Here is a 20,729-nt window from a genome sequence, read left to right on the forward strand (position 1 = left end):
ATTAACCTATTATCTTTGGGGTGCTGTGTAGAGGGTCTGATGAGAAATTGAAGGAGTGGAGGTTTTCGGAAAGAAAAAGGTATGAGGGGTGGGTAGGAATCTGGGCCTCGATTCTTGACGAAGTCATTCCACTCGACCCACTCGTTGTTCGAGTGGAATGACTTGGCGTTTGGCGTATGTGAGTATGTACCTTCGATGAGATTCAAAAATACGAACGTCATCCAATGTCATCTAATTTGTGTACCTATGTTAATATTATGTTTGTATTTATTTCAAAAGTTTTTGATTATTGTTAAATCATTAGAACTAAATGTAAAGACTCCTCCCATAAACACGAGCTCCTGGAGCTCAACTTATGGAGAAATAGAATAATAATGAACAAATTATTTATAAGTCTGCATATTGTTATCATTTATAATGTTAAATAATAAATAAAAAAATAAAAAAAAATAAAAATGTACGTACTTTTGACGAGTGGCCTGATTGAAGAATCGATACCCTGAGGGTCAGTGTGTACACGTATAACTGCGTTGCAAGGCGATGGGTGGAGAAAGTCCGGGTGAAAAGGTTGTATGTCAATTATAAGTAATAGTATGTTGGTTGTAAGGTAGGAGACTTACCATGGACAGTATGCGCGGTGGTGACCAGCAGGCCGTGCAGTGAGCGCGCATGGTGGCGGAGCAAAGCCTCGAGGTCGCGGCGACCCGCAGCACGCAGTAGCGTTTCCGTGTCGGCCGAACAGCATCGCCCGGCGCATGTCGCACCTGGGAACGGAAAAACAATTATTATTCATTGGATCACACATGGAAGAGAAACGGATGGAGGGAAAAGAAAAATTAATGATCCAAAATTCATGTAACTTTCATTCCAATATTCTCACAAAATTTTGGATATCGACACCATGTACTATTTATTTAAAATATGTACAAAAAGGTAGGTACACAGTAGGAAGTAATATAAAATTATTCATACAATTTGACATCTTCAGCCATCGATCCAATGCTCTTTGCACATCCAGAGTTAAACAATTTCACCAAATAAATCAGCTCCACTAGTATGAAAAAAATTCTAATCAGCTTACGTTGCAATATATTACGGTCGGTGGCCGAGTTGACATCGCGTTTGGGTCCCATCTAGGCGTAGTGTGTTCAATTACTCGGCTGGTTAAGTCCTCCATCACAACACAAGCAACATTTTCAGCTTACTGTGGTGGTAGAAGGAGATTTTCAAATATTGTCAGGTTATTCGTAACCCGGGAATGTTTGTCTTTCTTTTAAAAATATATATATATTTATATTGTGGAACTATCAACAAGTATTTGTTTCCAAAAAATTTGAATTCGTCTAATAATTGGATAAACAACACTGCCGTAGGCCACCCCAAGGGTTTCGCTATGTTTGGTGACTGGGGTGCCCAGGTTCGTGAGGTTTGTCCAGGTCTTGGCGGCGGATGCGTCTGTCCACATGCTGCATGGCGGACCGGATCGGGAGAGGCCGGTTGACGGAGACCCTTTGACCTCTGCAGCAGGATTCTCTCGACCCAACGCCATGCACCGCTGTGGGAGGGATGGATTCATACCTAACTCTTGGACACACGGACACTCGGATTCTTACCCACCCCCTCATATATTCTTACTTTGTAGAACATTCTATCCTTCCTTTATTTAAAAAGATCCTCTAGACAGCAAAGACGACATAGGCCTTAAGGGAAATTATTTTCCGCGGGGCCTCCTGTGTATTTTTTAACATGAACTCCACACACGTGTGGGGTTAATTTAAAAAATAATAATAATTTCTCCACTTTAATTGGTGTTTTTTTTTTAGTTTTGATATAATGATGCCTCACAGAGCATGTTTGCTAAATCTACTAGGTCAATTTTTAGCATAACAAAAAAGTGAAATAGAAAATATGTAGCCGAAAAACAAGAAAAAACTAAATTTTTAATTTGTAATAATTTGTAACTAATTGCGTATTTTTTTACGTACAACTACAACTATTGATAAATTTAAAAAAAAATATGCAAATAAAATTCAGATCTTTTGCTCGTGTATATCAAAATTTTTGACTGGAAACATCTTTCAATATTACCCTGGTAAAACATCATAATTAAGAATCAATACGTTAAATAAAATTGGAGGTTGATTTTTTTTTGATTTTATGGATTCTTTCGTCATCCTCTAACTAGCTATGGCTTATAAATAACAATACCCCTTTATGTGTCTAACTAACTAGTACAGCGGCTCATTTGGCCTTATTACTATTACCATCTGATGGTTGAATTTACTTGACTGATATGTTACATTAATGTGTTTTATGAGGTTGGCTAACAGGATTTGAATAAACGTGTGCTTATCAACATCTCCCGTACTCCTACTCTTATGCGCCTCACAACATTCCCCAATTGGGTAAGCCATAGATTTAACAGCTCTGAGTACTGGGACTCTTTATAACACATAACATAAAATATGATTAAATTAAATTTAAAAAAAAAACTCCTGAGATCATTCTGTATTGTATGAAAAATAACAAGAATCGGGTTGGCCCAATTTTCCAACATTTATCTAAGATTGTAGACATTTTCGGAAACGACAAGATAAACAGTTTTTTTTTTGCTATCTCAGCCTTCAAAATCACGAACCTTCGAAGTCTGTTCAGTTTTGTATTTACTATAAAAATAAATTAAAACTATAAATAAAGTCCCTATCCTTATAAAACAAAATATATATTCTTGTCTGACCTTTTTGTTGGTAATGAAAAAACATTGGAATTGGTAAATGAATTAAAAATTCTTGATAAATTGAAATTATAATTATAAAAGTTAAGCTTATCAAATTAAAAGTGTAATTTTCAAGCGTAAAATATATTTTTCCATTAGTTGATTTAAATGTAAATTCTTTTCTAAATTTAGAAATTCGGGTTAGTTCATTTGAATTTACGAGCTTTTTATCTTTTGGTTGATGGATAGCTTTTGAAATGGGTCGTACGGCTGAAGGAGTTTCTAGTTTATTTAATATGCTAGTTCACAAAGTTTTTCAAATAACTGATTATTCAGTGTAATGAAAGAGATATAGGCAAATCGTCTTCAGATTAATATTGTTACAATCAATAGATATGTTTGAAAACTGAATTATTTTTCGTAATCCTGCAATATAAACAGTTAAAATTTCTACACAAAATGTTATATTTTTGAAAGCGCATAAGAATCCCAACAGCTCGAAACCGTCTAGAGCCAGTAGTGAGGCTATAGCATGCCCAATTGAGGGTATGCTGTGAAGCTGAAGGTAGTGGGGAGGGGGAGGAGATGAGGTGGATGAAGAGGGAAAAGTACCTGGCTATTCAGATCTGGTCCCCAAACACAACCAAAGCCATTTCAACCAACGTTAAATGGTTGTGGCAGTTATATTCTAATTGATATAATTATAATTCAATGATTTGTCCTTAAGAGGAACGGCTGTGCGGCCTTCATCATACAATTTAAAATTTATATTTAGATTTGAGGCCAATACTTAATAAAAAAAATTAATCAAAAGGTACAGCAAATATCTAGTAGGGATATATACTGTTTTAATTATTTGTGTTTTAAATTAAAAAATATAGACCATTAAAAAAGTAATTTTTTTCACAATTTTAGAGGCAAATTTATTTTTGTGAGTTAAAGATAATTATTTAAAAAATAATCTTTCACAACTTAATACGTAAATATAAATTGAAAAACGTAAAAAAATGCGTTCTTTGTGTCGAAATAAAAAAATTATGTACGACAAATTTGAGTTCCAACTTAAATCGGTCGTTTTGAATTTAAATTTAAACCCATCAAAAAAGTTTATTTTTTTATTTTTTTATAAACCTACAAAATATGTTGAGTCGTCACTGAAGAAACAGTGCGTACAAAAACACAATTAGTTTTTTCTTAGCCCCTCTTTAGGCTGCCTGCTCAAATAAATGTGCAGCTCTGTGCCTATAACGCCAATCGAATAATGCAATCATCGCTGCCATGGTTGTCTGGATGGCCCCAATAGGAGACGGGAGATTTATTTATTTAACGCCCATACGGCTTTTACATGGTTGGTAGTATAATTTTAATTTGACAGATACTTTGAAACATAAAAAATAAGAGTAAAATTACATTTGATAAAAGCTATGCAACAAGTCATACAAACACAAGAAACAAAAACAGAAAATTACAGCTATTTGTAGGTTTACATGATGTGTTTAGGAGTATTGTTGAAATAAATGTTTTAAATGATCCACAAAACTTGCCAAGTAGGTATTGAATATATCAACATCACCCAAGTAATGATTTCCCATGGTGTGAAGTCGTTGTATCGGAGAGTGGGCAATGTAGTTACGCTTATGTGTGCTGCTGTAGAATATTGTATTTTGTCGTGTTGTTACTGTGGGTGTATGTATGTTTATAAGTTGCAGGAGTTCACAACAGTCGAATTTAGAGTTAAGTATTTTGAATAAGAACGTTAAATCGTTTATTTTGCGTCTATCTTCTAATGTATGTATTTTTAGAGTATTTAATAAGAAATTGTATTTTAAGTCTTCGACAGGGATATTTAATTTAAAATTTATAAAACGTAGAGTTTTTTTTTGTATTCGCTCAATGTTGTTTATGTGAATTTTGTAAGATGGAGACCAAACTACTGAGTTATATTCAATTAGACTTCTTACTAGAGATACGTATAATAGTTTAATGGCTTATAAAGAATTAAAGTTTTTAGTTGTTCTTAATACGAAGCCTAGTGTTTTCATACCTTTGTTCACAATTTGATGGACATGATTGGTAAAACTTAGTTTTTAGATGGTCAAATAAATATCCTCCATAAATGGCTGTTTTTTTGTTTTCTGTTCTTATTTTACGAACCAATGTATTGTTATTTTGCTTAATTTAATTTTCTTATAATGTGTCTAATTTCTTTTTTGTTATTTCTAAAAAATGTAATGTATTGCATTGAACTACCCCTGCATACATTCTGGAATAAACTATTATTATTATTATTAAAGTAAAGATACGCAATTACAGAAGGGCGGTTTCTAAAATTTTCAATAGGCCTAGAGGCCTAGAGCGGCCCTGAAAGTAGCAACAAAACCACTAATCCTCTCAACCAATTCCCACCTCATCAATTTCGTTCAACCCTTTCAAACATCAAACTACAATCTGTATAGGGATTATTAGCAGAATAATTATTTAAGGTTGTGACCGCAAGCCACAACACAGAAGACACTCTGTCTACGAGCAGCCGCGTTGTTTCTAAACTAAGTTTGAATTCCGTTATCAACCCTTCCTTTTCCCACCATCCCTCCAATAAGCGGAAACGGAAGTGGTCAGGCCGGAAAAGGCAGCGCCATTGCTCAGACTTCCGGACCGCGAACGCAGGACAAACTTCAGCGCATTTCCGGGTAAAAGTCTACTGAGAAGCTTTGGATTAAGGACAAAAGTTGCAGATGCATTTTAAAATGGTATTATAATTTTGCGGTAGAATAGTGACTGAGAAAATGTTCATTCTAATAAATAAAATATATTTCTTCATACGAAGCGGTTACTTTGTGGTGTGACATTATAATTTAAAATTAAACAATAACTTTGTAAACATCACTTATAGGTAAATACTTAATGCCGACCGGGTTTCGTTACAACCGTAGCTTCATCAGGGCAGTATAATACTAAAATTCTAAAATTTAGATTAATATGTGTTGATATCACGGTAAGTGGACAGTCTGAGCTACAGTGGAAGAGGTAGGAATAGGTGGGAGATTGAGAGGCGAGTGCTCTTTGTCAATAGCATTAAGTATTTACCTATAAGTGATGTTTACAAAGTTAGTGTTTAATTTTAAATAAAAAAGTTTGGGTGGTGTGTTCAATTCCTCGGCTGGCCTCCATCAAGTCCTCAATTACAACACAAGCAACATTTTACGCTTACTGTGGTGGTAGTAGGAGATTTTTAGATATTGTCAGGTCATTCGTAACCCGGGAATGTTTGTCTTTCGTTAAAAAAAATGTGTTGAAATTGAGCATTCTTGTTAAGAACAAATATTGTAGCAGTTCACTTTTGCCCCGCTACCGTTTTAAGACAAACTTAAACAAACTTTAACAAACTCCATCCAAGACCGCCTTCGTCTATGGGACTCGCGCTCTATGGGCTTTTCTAGAAGGAAGCAGAAGAGATAATTGCCTAAAGCAATACTAATCGGACAGCCTTGCGAAGAGGGCGTGCCAACTGATGATACGGGCAACTGCTCCAGTCGACATATTTCACGGGAGACGCTGATGGCGGACATAGCTAGTTATATTTAATCGCTGGTCATCATGTCAATCTCTCACTTATTTACAATTCTTTCCTATTGCCCATTTTGGAGAATCAGGTCAGATATTTTATGTTATACACAATGTCACACTTTTAACTATTATTGCTAGTTTAAAATTCCTTCCGTTCGAACATTCCTTCGAAATTGTTACACACCCCTTGGGATCATGCTAATCTTGTTATTTGAGAGTCTCTAGCTCTATTTGTTATTCGAATAAATATTAATCATCGTACCTCCTTTATTCAATAACAAAGCAATCCTCATTGTCTTAATAATCATGTTGCAATGGCCCTAGAGTGGTTGAATTTGTACGTGAGATTATTGCATTACACTGGCGACCAATGGTGTCTAAATTATTATTAGCCCAATTGTCACAGTTACAGTATGGATACAGGAATGGGTAGTATCTACGTATATCCTCTTTACAGGTAACGTATAAACTTTTTTTGTACTGTTTGTATTTCTAGGTTATGTTTAGGTATCTGATTTAGAATAGTCACTGTACATTTTTAAAGGTCGCACTAAGCACACATTTTAATGTCGATTCTTTGTAACAATTAAAAATACATAACGTTTTTTTTCAATTCAAAGATCATTAAAATGAACCATATCTCCAGCTAAAGGGGGTGTTTTCTGTGTAGAATATTTGCATAGCGTGTAGGCTTGGTTTTTAAAGATGCCTTCACAGAAAAAACATTCTGGAGGGGCCGGGAAATATTCATACGCGTCATGAATATTCAGGAATGTAAATACGCTGAGATTCTGATACCGAGATTTTGTGTACCCACCCGCTTTTATAACGCTGTAGACAGGCGTAGAAATATTACGAATAGGGTTGGAAAAAAGAACGGTGGAATAATATTACGTAAGTAATTTCGAAATATGTCGCGAGTTATACATAGGAAATGTGCGGTATATATAATTCTACATAGTAAAGTAGGCGTGCGGCCGCCTGAAGAAAACTACTAACTAACAACAGTGTCGGAAGGAATTAGAGAGAGCACCCCACTTGTATACGGTCCAAATCCCAAACCGCAATTTACGCATCGTGAAGATTTGCTATCTGATACGCACTACCAAAGACTTCAGTTGAGCGAAGACGAAGAAGTCCTCCCATGCAGTAACAACGTACAAAATTATGCATAATTTGATAGATAGTTGTCCTCGTGGAATGTCAAACAAATACCTCGTGGTTTTTACCAAACAACTACTGCCAGAGGCGGCACCACGATCTGCTATGCATAACTCATGGTAGCATAACTCACCGTTTTAAAATGTTGTCAATGTTAACCTGCTAACAAACTACAAAAGGTTTAGCGGGTTTGAATGATAATAAAGAAAAAAGGGTTTCTCCATCAGAAACGTTTATTTTTTCAATTCCAAATTTTTCCGTCAACGAGAATTTTGTCAAGAAATTTCGAATATCAACTATTGCAATATGTTAACACAAGACAAGGAAATCTATTAACCGGAGTTTTGCAAAGGATCAAGGATTGTAGGGGATCAAGACTAAATAAGCCTACTGAACTCAACAAATGACTACGCCTATCAAACATTACAATCCTCACTGCCATGGATCCCTGGATGGAATCCCCCCTGGTCCTTTGGGAACGGGAGAGTACACTTCGAGTGCGCTACCTTAACTAACTGCAGAACACATTGATTGCGCTACCTTAAGTTACTGCAGTACAGTTTGAGTGCGCTACCTTAAGTAAGTGCAGTACTCTTCGAGTGCGCTACCTTAACTAACTGCAGAACACATTGATTGCGCTAACTTAAGTTACTGCAGTACAGTTTGAGTGCGCTACCTTAAGTAAGTGCAGTACTCTTCGAGTGCGCTACCTTAACTAACTGCAGAACACATCGAGAGCGCTAAATTAACTCGGACTTCAATGAAGCCCAGGCGTCTGAGCTGGTCACTGTGCATTACACCGAGTACGTCATTATGAAGATTGCTTCCCTTAGTAAACGCGAATTTCACTTCCACCCTTTGATAGTAATCAGACACGATTGGGTCTTTGATACATTAAATTCAATAAGGTTATTCATACCATATACCTACAACTGGAGATATTAACTAAAATTTGAGACCTCGGAGTTATATTTGATGAAAAACTAGAATTTGTACATCAAACATTAGGATTTTGCTGAGAACCATCAAATAATTTAATTCACTTAGTGTGACGAAAAAATTATTAGCTTGTGGCCAATTGGAATATAATTCTAATATTTGGTCATCTCACCATAAAATTCACATTAAAAATTTTGAAAAAATAGAATGAAAGTTTTACGATTTATTGATTTTAAGTTGAATATCCCCCCAAAACAAATTAACTACACTTTTTTTAATGAAATACCTTTAAAAAAAACATACACCTGAGGATCGGCGTAGGATAAACGTCTTCTGAATCTGGTCAATATAAGAGTACCTACTCGACACACTAGGCATAAGGACCTCTTTCAATATCACTATTCACAAACAAATTATGTACCAAAAAAAAAAAACAAATTCCTCGCCTACACAGTTCAGATTATATCGTCATTTTTCGACGTGTAAAACATACTTAAATAGTTATATGTCAAGATAATATGTTTGATAATTTCAGTTAATAAATTTATATTTATTTTAATTTCATCCAATTGTACTGTAATGTAAGAAATTATTTAAAATACCCCAAATGGAAATTCTCTCGGAGCAACCACCCATGTTCTGCTATTGATGAATATCTGCCTTTGGCAGATTTGTCGAATCAAAGGCTAATTAATACCAACGTAACATTGCATTGGTCCACACGACAGAAATATATTATTCATTAATTGTCACTAATACGCAATCAAAGTATATTCGGAAACACCATAGAATATAAAACTGGGATATCATAAGATTTTAAACCTCTTTAATATCCAAATTAGTTAGGAAATAGACACCATAATATATAAAACTGGAATATTATAAGATTTTAAAGCTCTTTAATATCTCAATAAGTTAGGAAATAAACACCATACAACACAAAACTGGGATATTGCAAGATTTTCAAGCTCTTCAATATCTTAGTATTAGTTGGTAAACAGTCATATTATTACGGATAAAAATCAAACCAAAATACTGTCAGATGTATCAGTATTTTCTTCTTCTTCAATAAAATGTTATTATTTAGAATATTAATAACCGCTGCGTATTTATCTACTGTCATTGATAAATAAGCAGTGGATATTAATTTTCAAATTTAAAAAAAATAATGTAGACAATGCCTAAACATTATCTGATAGTATTATTGTCCCAGCGTCTGGACGATGTAGGCCCTCTGATTGGTCAAATTAAAATTGTCTGTTTCGGGTAACTTGGATATTAAGACACGATTCCATACTAAAATAGGATCGCCTCATAATAATACGAGATTTCTTCAAAAGCATCGTTTCTGCTCATATAATTTTTGGATAATATCGAAGAAAATATGTTTTAGAAAGTTCATAATCCATTGGATTAATTACATTACAATGAAAATTCTCCACAGTTACGTGATTATGTTTGACGTTTATTAAAATTCACGCGTTTCTTCAAGATGGCCGATAGAGCGCACCTCTGGCGGTTTAAAAACGAACCAAATGCCTGGCGCGAATATTTAAATATGCAGCTCACAATACTTGACTACTTACCATTCAAGCGTTTTATAAGAAGATTTCTTCTGGAAGCTTATCACTTTGTAATGGCATTTATCATTATTATTTATTTTTTTCTTCTTATTAATTATATCTGATTTTATATTGGCATGTTTTCTAATTTCTAAAATTTCAAAATTATTTATTTACGATGCTTTATATCCTGAGTGAAGTATTTTAAGACCTGAATTTTTATCGAAAGTGTGATCATTATTCAAAAGATTATTTGCAAACTCAGATTCACTATTTCCATTTATAGCCCTGCGATATTCTTTAGTTCTGAGTTCAAAGTTTCTATTGGTTCTACCTTTGTAAAAGAAATTACAATCATCTCAATTGAGTTTTTAAACTCCTGATTTTTTTTGTTTGAATTTTGTTATCTTTATTATTAAGAATATATTTCTTCATTGTTATTAGTGTAAAACGCCAGTTGAATGGTACCAGGATTGTTTATATATATAATTTTAGAAGTATCGTTATCCACAAAGAGAATTCTACGCCATTGTTTATTTCTATCTTTAGAAAGACCGTTTGAAGAGAATGTGTTTTAATTTTTTTTATTTAGTATTTCAACTATCAATTTATTAGAATAACCGTTATTAAATGCTATTTGTCTTATGAATATATTGTTTTATGGTTATATGCTATTTGTTTTTTTCAGGTCTTAAAATACTTCACTATAAATAATGTTGAAATTTTAGAAATGAGGAAACATACTCTCTTTTAAATATTTTCCCACTCAACTGGTCTTTCCCGTCTAACGATATTGTAATTCCTAATTATTATAAACCCAGCCTACTCTTACCCCTCCCCCCTCCTTCCATTTCTTCTTTCCCAATTGCAATCTTTATTTAATTTTTGACTTCGGTGTATACACAATAAAATGTAAACATTATATTTATTTATTTATTGGACAATTTGTATAGCGCCGCTTTTGTGAGATATCACCTCAGGGGCGCTATATTGTAATAATCTACCTTTATATATAGATTTTTACTCTCCTGATGAAGGTGTATATATAATCTAGCTTTAAACTTTATTAGATACAGTAACAGTTGTAGGTAAAGAATTACCACCAGTTGGAGTAAAATTAACACCTTTTAATTAAACCGACTGCTAATGTCATCGCACAATTACCCTCCTTCTATTCATAAACACGGGTACAATTAATCAATATGTAATAATCTATTATTTAAGTCAACTTTGTTAAAACTATCTTTAATTGTGACAAAATAAACGATATTGATTCAACTTATAGACATTGACGGTTGTAACACATATTCAAGCACTGCAAGTCTCCTATGAGCTAATTATATTAGGTGCGATAACAGTTAATATCAGTTGTAGACATGTAGTCAATAATAGTGTTTCATTTGAAATAATCCATCACAAATACGTAAAATTTCATTTACTCAAACAACTGTCATTCTTATTATGCGTAAATTTAGCATGTTATTATTAATTAACTCCTTCCTGTTCCGTGTTTTAACAATATATATACTCACCCTTTCTCTGTGAATGACCTAATATCTATCTATTAAATGTAACTGTTGTTAATATCACTTAAAATGGGCGAAGCCCAACCAAGAGCCGCCCGCAGGGCCTAGCAGAAAAAAACCCGCGGAGCGGGTTTTTAACTGCTAGTCAGTATAATTACAATTAAATAAGTCATTAATTTAGCGCGAAGCTGACAATACAATATGAAGTTGACGGCCTCCGTGGTCGAGAAGTAAAGATACTCTCAGTATCGCCCTGGTAAAAGACCACCATTCAGATTTATAACGGTGTTTGAAATGGCTTTAGCCGTATATAGTAGCAATATCTGAAAATTTGATCGCTTAGAAATATGTTATATGCTTTGATTAAATACTGCGGAGTAGAACACATCATGTCCTTATAACCGAGTCTTTTTATAAGCCAAGATAAAAATAAAGTATCGGACCTATAAAAACTGGTTTAAATTTCTAAATCTTCTACTTACGAAACCCTTTTCTGTTATGGATTTATTGTATAATGTGGCAATAAAATGATCGTAAAACATTTAAATAGTTGTGCCTGAACTTCGCAAAATAAAATAAACACACTTTTTGGCGATGTTTTATTTTTGCGTAAATCAAAACAGGCGGCTGGTGCTAAGCGAGAATTTAAACCTAATCGCCATCTACATAAGGAGTGTAATTGTTAGCGGCCCGATTTCAAATGTTACACGACGTGGTGCTTCGTCTTAAAGATCTTACACAAAACAGGGTAGGGTTCTGAATTAAACATTTGATTTAATTTTTTTCTAATACGCATTCAACTGACCTGAGGACAAAAATGGAAAATATCAGGGTTTGAAAAGGTCATTGTATTTTGTACAAATTACGTAGCCAATAAAGAGAAAACCAGTGGCATTTGTACACCGACACCTCACTCCACAGGAGCGGGCAGTGGGAGGTGGGAGGGGGAAGAAGGAGAACTTAAAGATTGTCGTGTTTACTAGAGCGGGATATTCTTGATCGCCGGCCAGAAATCGAGGAAATTGGTCCGTGACGTCACTGGAAATGGAAATGGCGGCCGTCGGTGACGTCAGTGATTTCATTTTATCTGCTGCGTTTGAGATTATAATGAAAACACAAGAATTGTTATTTTAAGAGTAAGACATATTTTTTTACTCTGTTTTATTTATCTTATAAACGAGTTATAATCCGAAGATTTCTCGTACAAACCTTTTCACTAAGCATAATTGTTCTGGAAAGTGAGTTTTAAGTTCGTCTATTTATTGGTATGTAAAATCAATCATCGAAATTTGAAACAATCAACTTTCTATAAAAATGTGCCTCTATATACGACACTTTGCGAAATTGCGCCTTTACACATTCTGTATATTAAAACGCGCCTTTATGGTTTTTTCTACAAATGTTTATGACTTTCACCATTCAAGGTGTTCTAGGTCATCATTTCAAATTATGGAGAGAGGGAAGGTGAATTTAAATATTAATTTTGTTTAAATGGGCAACTTTCAAAATTATAAGGAAGATTGGAGACGAGTTCAGATATATAAGTCCAGAATATTTAATTTCAGACTTAGAAGAGATGAGGTATTATTATAGGAAGGGAGGTAATTTTAGTAAAGGCTTGATAGAAAAGAGGATATGTATTTGTACATATATTTATGCGTGTTATCTATTTAAAGGCGCCTTTATACGTGTTATCTATTAAAAAAGAGCCATTATACAATTTTTCTTATACAAATATATATTATTATTGTCAGAAATTCTGCATCCGTCAAATAAAATTTATCGGTCATTGACACTTAAATCCGAGTTATTCGATTCCACAAATAAATTAAAATTTATAAAAAAAAAGTTTTCGGGCGAATTTAATCATAGAAAATAATAATGCATTTTTTTTCTATACTGTATCCTCTTACTCTCTTCGGCAGGCCATTAAATTATTATTATTAGGTCGCCGCAACGGGACGAGTCGGTCACTTCTTGTCAGAAGAAATGAGTGAATTCGTTTGATTTTCGGGAAAATGGAGAAACTACATTATTATCTGAAGTTCGGGATATTACTTATAAACTTATAACTTAATCTTGAAGTACCACCTACCACGCATTATATTAAAATAAATTTACTAGTTATTGTTCGTTTGATTGGTGTTTGCTTGTTTGTTTGATTGATGGTTGTTTGTTTGGTTGATGGTTGTTAGTTTGTTTATTTTATTGGAGGTTGTTTGTTTGTTTGTTTGATTGGTGGTTGTTTGGTGGTTTTTTGTTTGATTGGCGGTTGTTTGTTTGATTGGTGGGTGGTTTTTTTATTGGTGGTTGTTTTGTTTGTTTGGTGGTTGTTTGTGATTGTATTTGATAATCTTCTACTACCACCACAGTAAGCGGAAAATTTTGCTTGCGTATTCATTAAGGACTATGTATTGGTGCATATTACATAAATACACATGTGAATGTGTGTGTGTGTGTGTGTGTGTGTGTGTGTGTGTGTGTGTGTGTGTGTGTGTGTGTGTGTGTGTGTGTGTGCGCGCGTGTGTGCGTTTCAAAAAAATGAAAACAAGTGTATGGATATCATGATGAAATTTGAATACATACTTGTAAAGTTATATAGCATGTTATTATTATATTATATGAATTATTCATTTTGATGAAATCGAATAACCACAAATAAATAGTAAATAACCTTACGAAAATACAATTAAACAGTTTGGAAACTATTGAGTGCAAAGTATTTGAATCTAAAATGGCTAAATTTGCTAGAACACACGAGGAACGGTAGCGCTCGTTACGAGGAAGATATTAAAAAAAAAAAAGAAAATGGAAAAGCAGAACAAACTTCAATAATCTCACGGTGAAGACGCCAAAGTGGTATCCATTTTCCGGCCTGTTAGCTTTCAGTCACGCCGCAAGATGTCGCCGTGTTCGTACGATAGCGAGGGAAAATCGAAGTCAATAATTTCTTTCTACATGAACTTTTTTTTCTTTGCGTGGGGGAATAGTATGAATTATATTAAATATTCAAAATAAATTCACAGACGCAGATTTTAATTTTCCTTACCAATCCATAGAACAAAATGAACTTGAAATTGTTAAATTAAAGTGTTAAACATTTTAATACATTTGTGTTCCAAGCTATAAAAACTCAAGGGTGAGCTCTGGCATCGTGAAATTTTCACAATAGATAGGGAATCTATAGATCAATTCAATTAATATGAACTAGAAACATGATATGTATTATGAGCTACGGAGCTTTGAAATATATAATAAGTCAAAAAATTCAATGTGTTGGAAACATATAAACAGTAGTAATTTAACATTTAAAAAGACTACATCCCCAATAAAAATGACAAATTTATGAATAAATTGTAAAACATAGGGTACTGACCCCAAATGGAGAATACAAAATATCTATTTCATATTTTTAAAAATATATTATTCTTACTGACGCGACGAATGACGATAAACGAGTTAAAAACGAGGTGATTTCTCTTCTTCGCCACCCATTAAAATCACAAATAAATCCGTTCCTCTCTTATCTATCTATCCCCGTGTCTTCCGTTCCTCCCCGCCAAGTGATAGATCAATATATCCAATATCCCCCGGGACCAAAACAAAACAGGAATGATAGAAGGATCCACGAGATACCTTTTTTTCTATTGTGAAACCCCCCAGGACTGGAAAACCTTGACTGGAAAATGGAGAAAATGGGAAACCTCTTTTGATGGGATTTTCATGGGACAAGCCGAATTTTGTCTTTTTGTATTGGTTTTCGCTCGTTTAACGGTGTATCTTGTACACACTGAAGAGGTGAACTGATAGAAGTGCATTATGGGTGTGTCTGATAATGGCGTAAGCAAGCGTAATGAACGGAGTGCGTACGATGGCATAAAACAGTTACTTACAGTCCTCAGGGCGAAGTCATTCACTTGGAGGTCATTATTGCATTATCAGTCTCCAGTACGCTTCTAAGTAAGAAAACCCATCACAACAACACCTTTATTTAAACCCACTCGTGGTTCTTCCGTTCACTATTGAAGTTTTTGGAACAAAAAATAGCACGGCGATGTAACACAATCGAAGGTTAGTATTGAACTAAACCTTGTGACACGGATTGGTGTGAAGCAATTTTTTTTAACATTTTTCGTGGGTATGTTTTATGTCAAGGTTTCGGGTAGAGTGGAAGATACTCTCAGTATCTTGGTATAAGACCACCGTTCAGTATCGATACGTTGACCAGATCAGAATAGCCATCTGCTATCTCCTTACCCTCCGCACTACCTTCAGCCTCACAACATACCCCAATTGGGGACGCCCAAGCAGTTGGGACTATCCCTAGCACGTAGATCGGAGACTATGAAATAATAGTGAACGTATGTCTCTGATGAATCTACGACCCGAAAGTAGGGCATAAAAGGCCTGAGAATCGATTCTCCAATCCAGGCCGCTCGCAATCGCCGTCGAAAGTAAATACATTGGTCAAAATTCTTATTCTTGAATCTCGTCGAAGGTAAACACTAACACATACTACATAGATCATTGTAGAAATGTATTGTACAGGGTGTATCGGCACGTACCCGACAAATTTTAACCAGCGATTCCTGAGCATATATGGAGTAAAAAATGTTAAGGCCACTTTGCTGTTCGGTAACGTTTTTTTTTATAAAAAATTTACTATTCATATTTTCACCACATGTCACCACTGTTTTATCCTTTGTCAAAGTTTGAAAACACATCTGGCAATATTTTATTCGAATTCCGTTGAATAACGTACGTATGTACCTACATTTCCGCGCTTCTACAATAACAAAGAAATGGCACGGCACCATTCGTCTCATTTTTACTATTATTATTTAGTTTGTACGAAAGAGCGAAGACGCTTTTCGACATACTTGCTATTCTTGCTAATAACAGCTGTTGAACACGAAAAGCAATGCCAATGACAGTAATGGAGTGTGGAAATTTTTAATATTTTTGTTTTTAATTGAAAAAAAAATGTTACCGGACAGCAAACTGTTGATAACATTTTTTACTCCAAATGTGCTAAGGAATAGCTGGTTAAAGTTTGTCGGGTTAGTGCCGATACACCCTGTATATTTGTACAGCGCCTTTGAGGTAATTTTGCATAAAAACGGCGCTATACAAATCATCCAAATATGATTGCTATACGCCAAACGTCAAAAGTCATTCCACTCGAACAGCGAGTGAGTCGAACCACATGTTGTTCAAGTGGAATGACTTCGTCGAGAATCGAGGCCTTGTTTTCGTGTAAGAGAGCCTTTTCAATTTTTAATCGTCATACCAGTTGTACGAATTATAGGAGTCTATATTTTATTACACCTTTCAAAAAAACACGAATATGGTAATGTAATTGTTTTCTTACTTCGAGTGAAATATCTAAATTCTTTTCCACAGATAATCATTTTCATTGGCCTAGAAGTCAAAACTTCTAATGTTAACTGAAGGCATAGATTTTTTTTCAAATATGTATAGATCACACTTCTAAGGGTTTTCTGTTCAGTGCTTGTACACTGTATGGCAGAGTGCCTACCGGGCGATAAGATGGCTCATTTTGTGGAGTGTTTTATTCGATTCGAAAGAAGAATAGATTTGAAATTTTACTTTTATAAGATGCCATTGGGGTGATTTTTTGCAAGAACGGCGCTATACCAATTATTTATTTATTTAATATCAACGGTATAAATATACCATAAACAATGATAACATGTCACAGTTAAAATATTTAAAAAAAAGTATTACAAATATATGTGGCATTTGATTGTGAAATGACATTAGAGAGTAAGTAGGTAAGTAAGTAAACAAGAGATACAAGTACATAAGTTTGTATAGTGCAAATAAGGTAGAATTAGATTAAATTAATATTGATTGAAAAGATTTGATAGCATAGCCCTCTTGTACCTACCTTGCGTGCAGTTAAATAGATCTGCCACATCTGCGTATCTATTACTAACTTCATGCAACCTAGGTACAAGCGAGTGTTTGGAATACTCAGTCCTGATATTGTTGCATTTAAACAAAATTTTAGAACGAGTAGCTCTCGTGGGTATATGAAATTCAATGAGGTTAATTAAATCAGGACTGTCTATACTACCATTTACAATTTTGAACATAAATATTAAGTCGGATATAATTCTTCGATCTGAGAGTTTTAATAAATTTAGATTTTTCATCAAGTAATTATAATTTATATTTTCAATGGGAATACCGAGTTTAAAATTAATGTGTCTTAGGAATTTATGTTGAATTTTTTCGATTGAATCTGAATGTAATTTGTAGTGGGGGGACCAGATCGAGGAGTAATATTCGACTTGACTACGAACCAGGGATGTATACAAAATTTTTAATGTTGAAATATTCTTGAAACCTCTGGAATTTCGAAGAATGAAGCCTAGCATTTTCATTCCTTTATTATTAATATTATTTATATGCGATATGAAGTTTAATTTAGAGTCGAAAGTTATCCCCAGGTCATTAATTTCTTCGACAGAGGTAAGGATTGAGTTATTGAGTTTATATGAATGAATAATTGGTTGATTTATTCTGTAAAATTTAATTGAATAACACTTATTTATGTTCAGATGAAGTTTGTTAAGAGAACACCAATTAATTAACCTGTTCAAATTATTTTGTAGACAGATACAATCTTCAGCACTTTTGATTATTTTAAATATTTTTAAATCATCTGCGAAAAGTAATGTATTTAATATCTTCATCAAATATATTTACAATATCATTTATGAACAGTAAAAATAATATTGGGCCTAAATGAGACCCCTGTGGTACACCACTGGTAGCTATAAATTGATTGGAAATGAACAAATTGATTTTTACAAGTAAAACTCTATTAGTTAGATAGCTAGCAAACCATTCTAAAAGTTTTCCGCCAATACCGAGCTTACGTAGTTTGATCGGGAGAATTTTATGGCATACTTTGTCAAAGGCCTTGATAAAGTCCGTATATATGGAATCGACTTGAGTTCTGTTAGCTAATGCGTTTGATATATAGTTTTCATATAACGAGAGATTTGTCAGAGTTGATCTACCTGACAAAAATCCGTGTTGATTCGGAACAATGAGATGGTTAATACATGGTGAAATTTTATCAAGTAATAGTTTTTCAAAAAGTTTAGGAATTACAGATAGCTTACATATTGGTCTATAGTTAGTAACATCACTTTTATTACCCTTTTTAAATATAGGAGTTAGATAACAACGTTTCCAAATATCAGGGAAGCACCCTGTGTCAAGGGATTGATTAAACAATAGAAAAATCGGCTCAGCCAGTGAAGTAATGCAATTTATCAGGATATTGGGATGTACATTATCAGGTCCAGCCTTTTTGTTTTTGTCTAAGGATTTGATTTTACTTATAACATCGTTTATGTTGATGTGTATGGCAGGGATATGTATGCTCTCGTTAAGCGACGAAGGTGGTGTATAATTGTCTGGGATATCTTCGTCATAGACGTTTTTAAAATAATCAGCAAAATAGTTAACTTTTACATTCATGTCAGTACTACTCTTTTCTTTGAAGTGCATTGAAAGGGGTAAACCTTGTTTGTTTTTTCTAAGAGAGTTAACGTGAGTGAAAAAGTTTTGTATATTAGAAGGTATAGAGTTTTCGATTCCATTTATATAATTGAAATATGAATTTCTTGATAGTTTTTTACATTGAGTTCTATAGTTGTGAAATATCTTGTAGTCGATAAGAGAGTTCGATTCTTTAAAGTATTATATATTATCTACTAAGTATTATAACCCTACTAAGTATTATATATTATCCTACTTTTATTTAAAATTATTTATAATTTGAATTTCGAGGTTTTAAATTGCTTTCTTTTTTTCGCATTACCTAGTAACCTAAGACTTCCAGTGTGAAAAACATTGGCAAAAGCTCTTAAAGCAGATTTTCTCCGCAGCTTTGTTAACCCCACACAGGAGGCCCTAAGGAAAATAATTTCCCTCTCGGCCCATGTCATCTTTTGGGATGCTGTGTAGAGGGGCTTTTTGAAGAAAAGGAAGGAGAAAATTTTCTGAGAAGGTAAAATTTATGATGGTTAGGTAGGAATCTAGGGATCAGTGTATCCAAGAGTGACGAACATATGTATATATCCCACCCACTGCGGTTCAAGGCGATAGGTCGAGAGACCAGTTGGAGAGGCCAAAGGGTCTACCCAAACCAGCCTCTCCCGATCTGGCACGCCATGCAGCTGGAGGGCAGGGGCATCCTGAAACACCTTACCCGTAACCCGGGCACCCCTACTAAATAACCAAACGTAGCGAACCACTTGGGGTGACCCAATCTTTCATTAGAACTCTCTAATTTCTGTACATCTCTTTTTTTAATGTACGTATGTCGTACATTTTATTGTCATATATTTTAATGGGTTCCATGATAACTCAACATAGTGATTATTCAACATACATTTAAAAAGTGATATAAAGTCATTAAAAACGATGAATTTTTTTTTTAACCTAACCTAACCTACTTAACCCAGTTGAAAAAGTTCTTGTTTCATCCGTTTCCATGACTTTATATAAATTTTTAAAGATGTGATGAATTATCATTTTGATGATTTATCCGGTCACCATTTTAATGTTGTTCACTCATTTTTCTCTTTTAAAGTCGTATTCTTATGTCAAAAATTATTTTCCTTTAAATGTATAATATTGTTTTACCCAAAATGAGTTTTATTAAACTTACTAGGAATAATGTATTATAAATAGACACATATTTATATATACATATAATGACCAATTTATTTTTTATTAAATTCTCTTTTGGTTTGGAATGTCATGTTTCAAATTATGAGTGAAAACTATAGTCCTTGAAATATCCTCGATCCATTAAAAATATTCAAAATTCAATGCATCATATTCAGTAAAATTCTTTAATTAAATTAAAAAGTTTCATAATTATATTGATTTTATTTTAAATAATTTTATAATATTAACATTTAGGCATAGCATAAAAAATGTCATAAAAGACAGGGAAGTTTATTCAAACGTGAATCTCGGTTCTACAAAGTTTAAAATCACCTTATTCTAAAATCCTGATACTCTAAAGCGGTTTTAACACGTAGGTATCTACGTAACGACGTACGTTTATAGACGTCAGGAATAAAGAATTATTGTTCCGCCATTCTAGCCCCACATAGCCCGATAAAACTTATTCCCAATCCGCGAATGTAAAGAATAAAAAATTACAGTCGATCCGTTTTGAAGCGTTTTTATCGCCGTTTGTCAGAC

At 33.9% G+C, this 20,729-nt stretch overlaps 1 protein-coding gene across 1 annotated transcript in view; it reads right to left on the bottom strand.

The window, feature by feature from the left end:
• The window catches only part of dally (division abnormally delayed protein), a 484,927-nt gene that overhangs the window by 182,070 nt on the left and 282,128 nt on the right, over nt 1-20,729 (bottom strand). Inside the window, exon 2 of the mRNA XM_089647675.1 lies at nt 621-764. Coding sequence (XP_089503801.1) covers nt 621-764 — 144 coding nt within the window. The remainder of the gene's footprint in view (nt 1-620; nt 765-20,729) is intronic.

The sequence above is a fragment of the Hesperophylax consimilis genome, chromosome 26, assembly GCF_061612785.1.
Source record: "Hesperophylax consimilis isolate HC1 chromosome 26, BYU_Hcon_1.0, whole genome shotgun sequence".
Taxonomy (NCBI): Eukaryota; Metazoa; Arthropoda; class Insecta; order Trichoptera; family Limnephilidae; genus Hesperophylax; species Hesperophylax consimilis.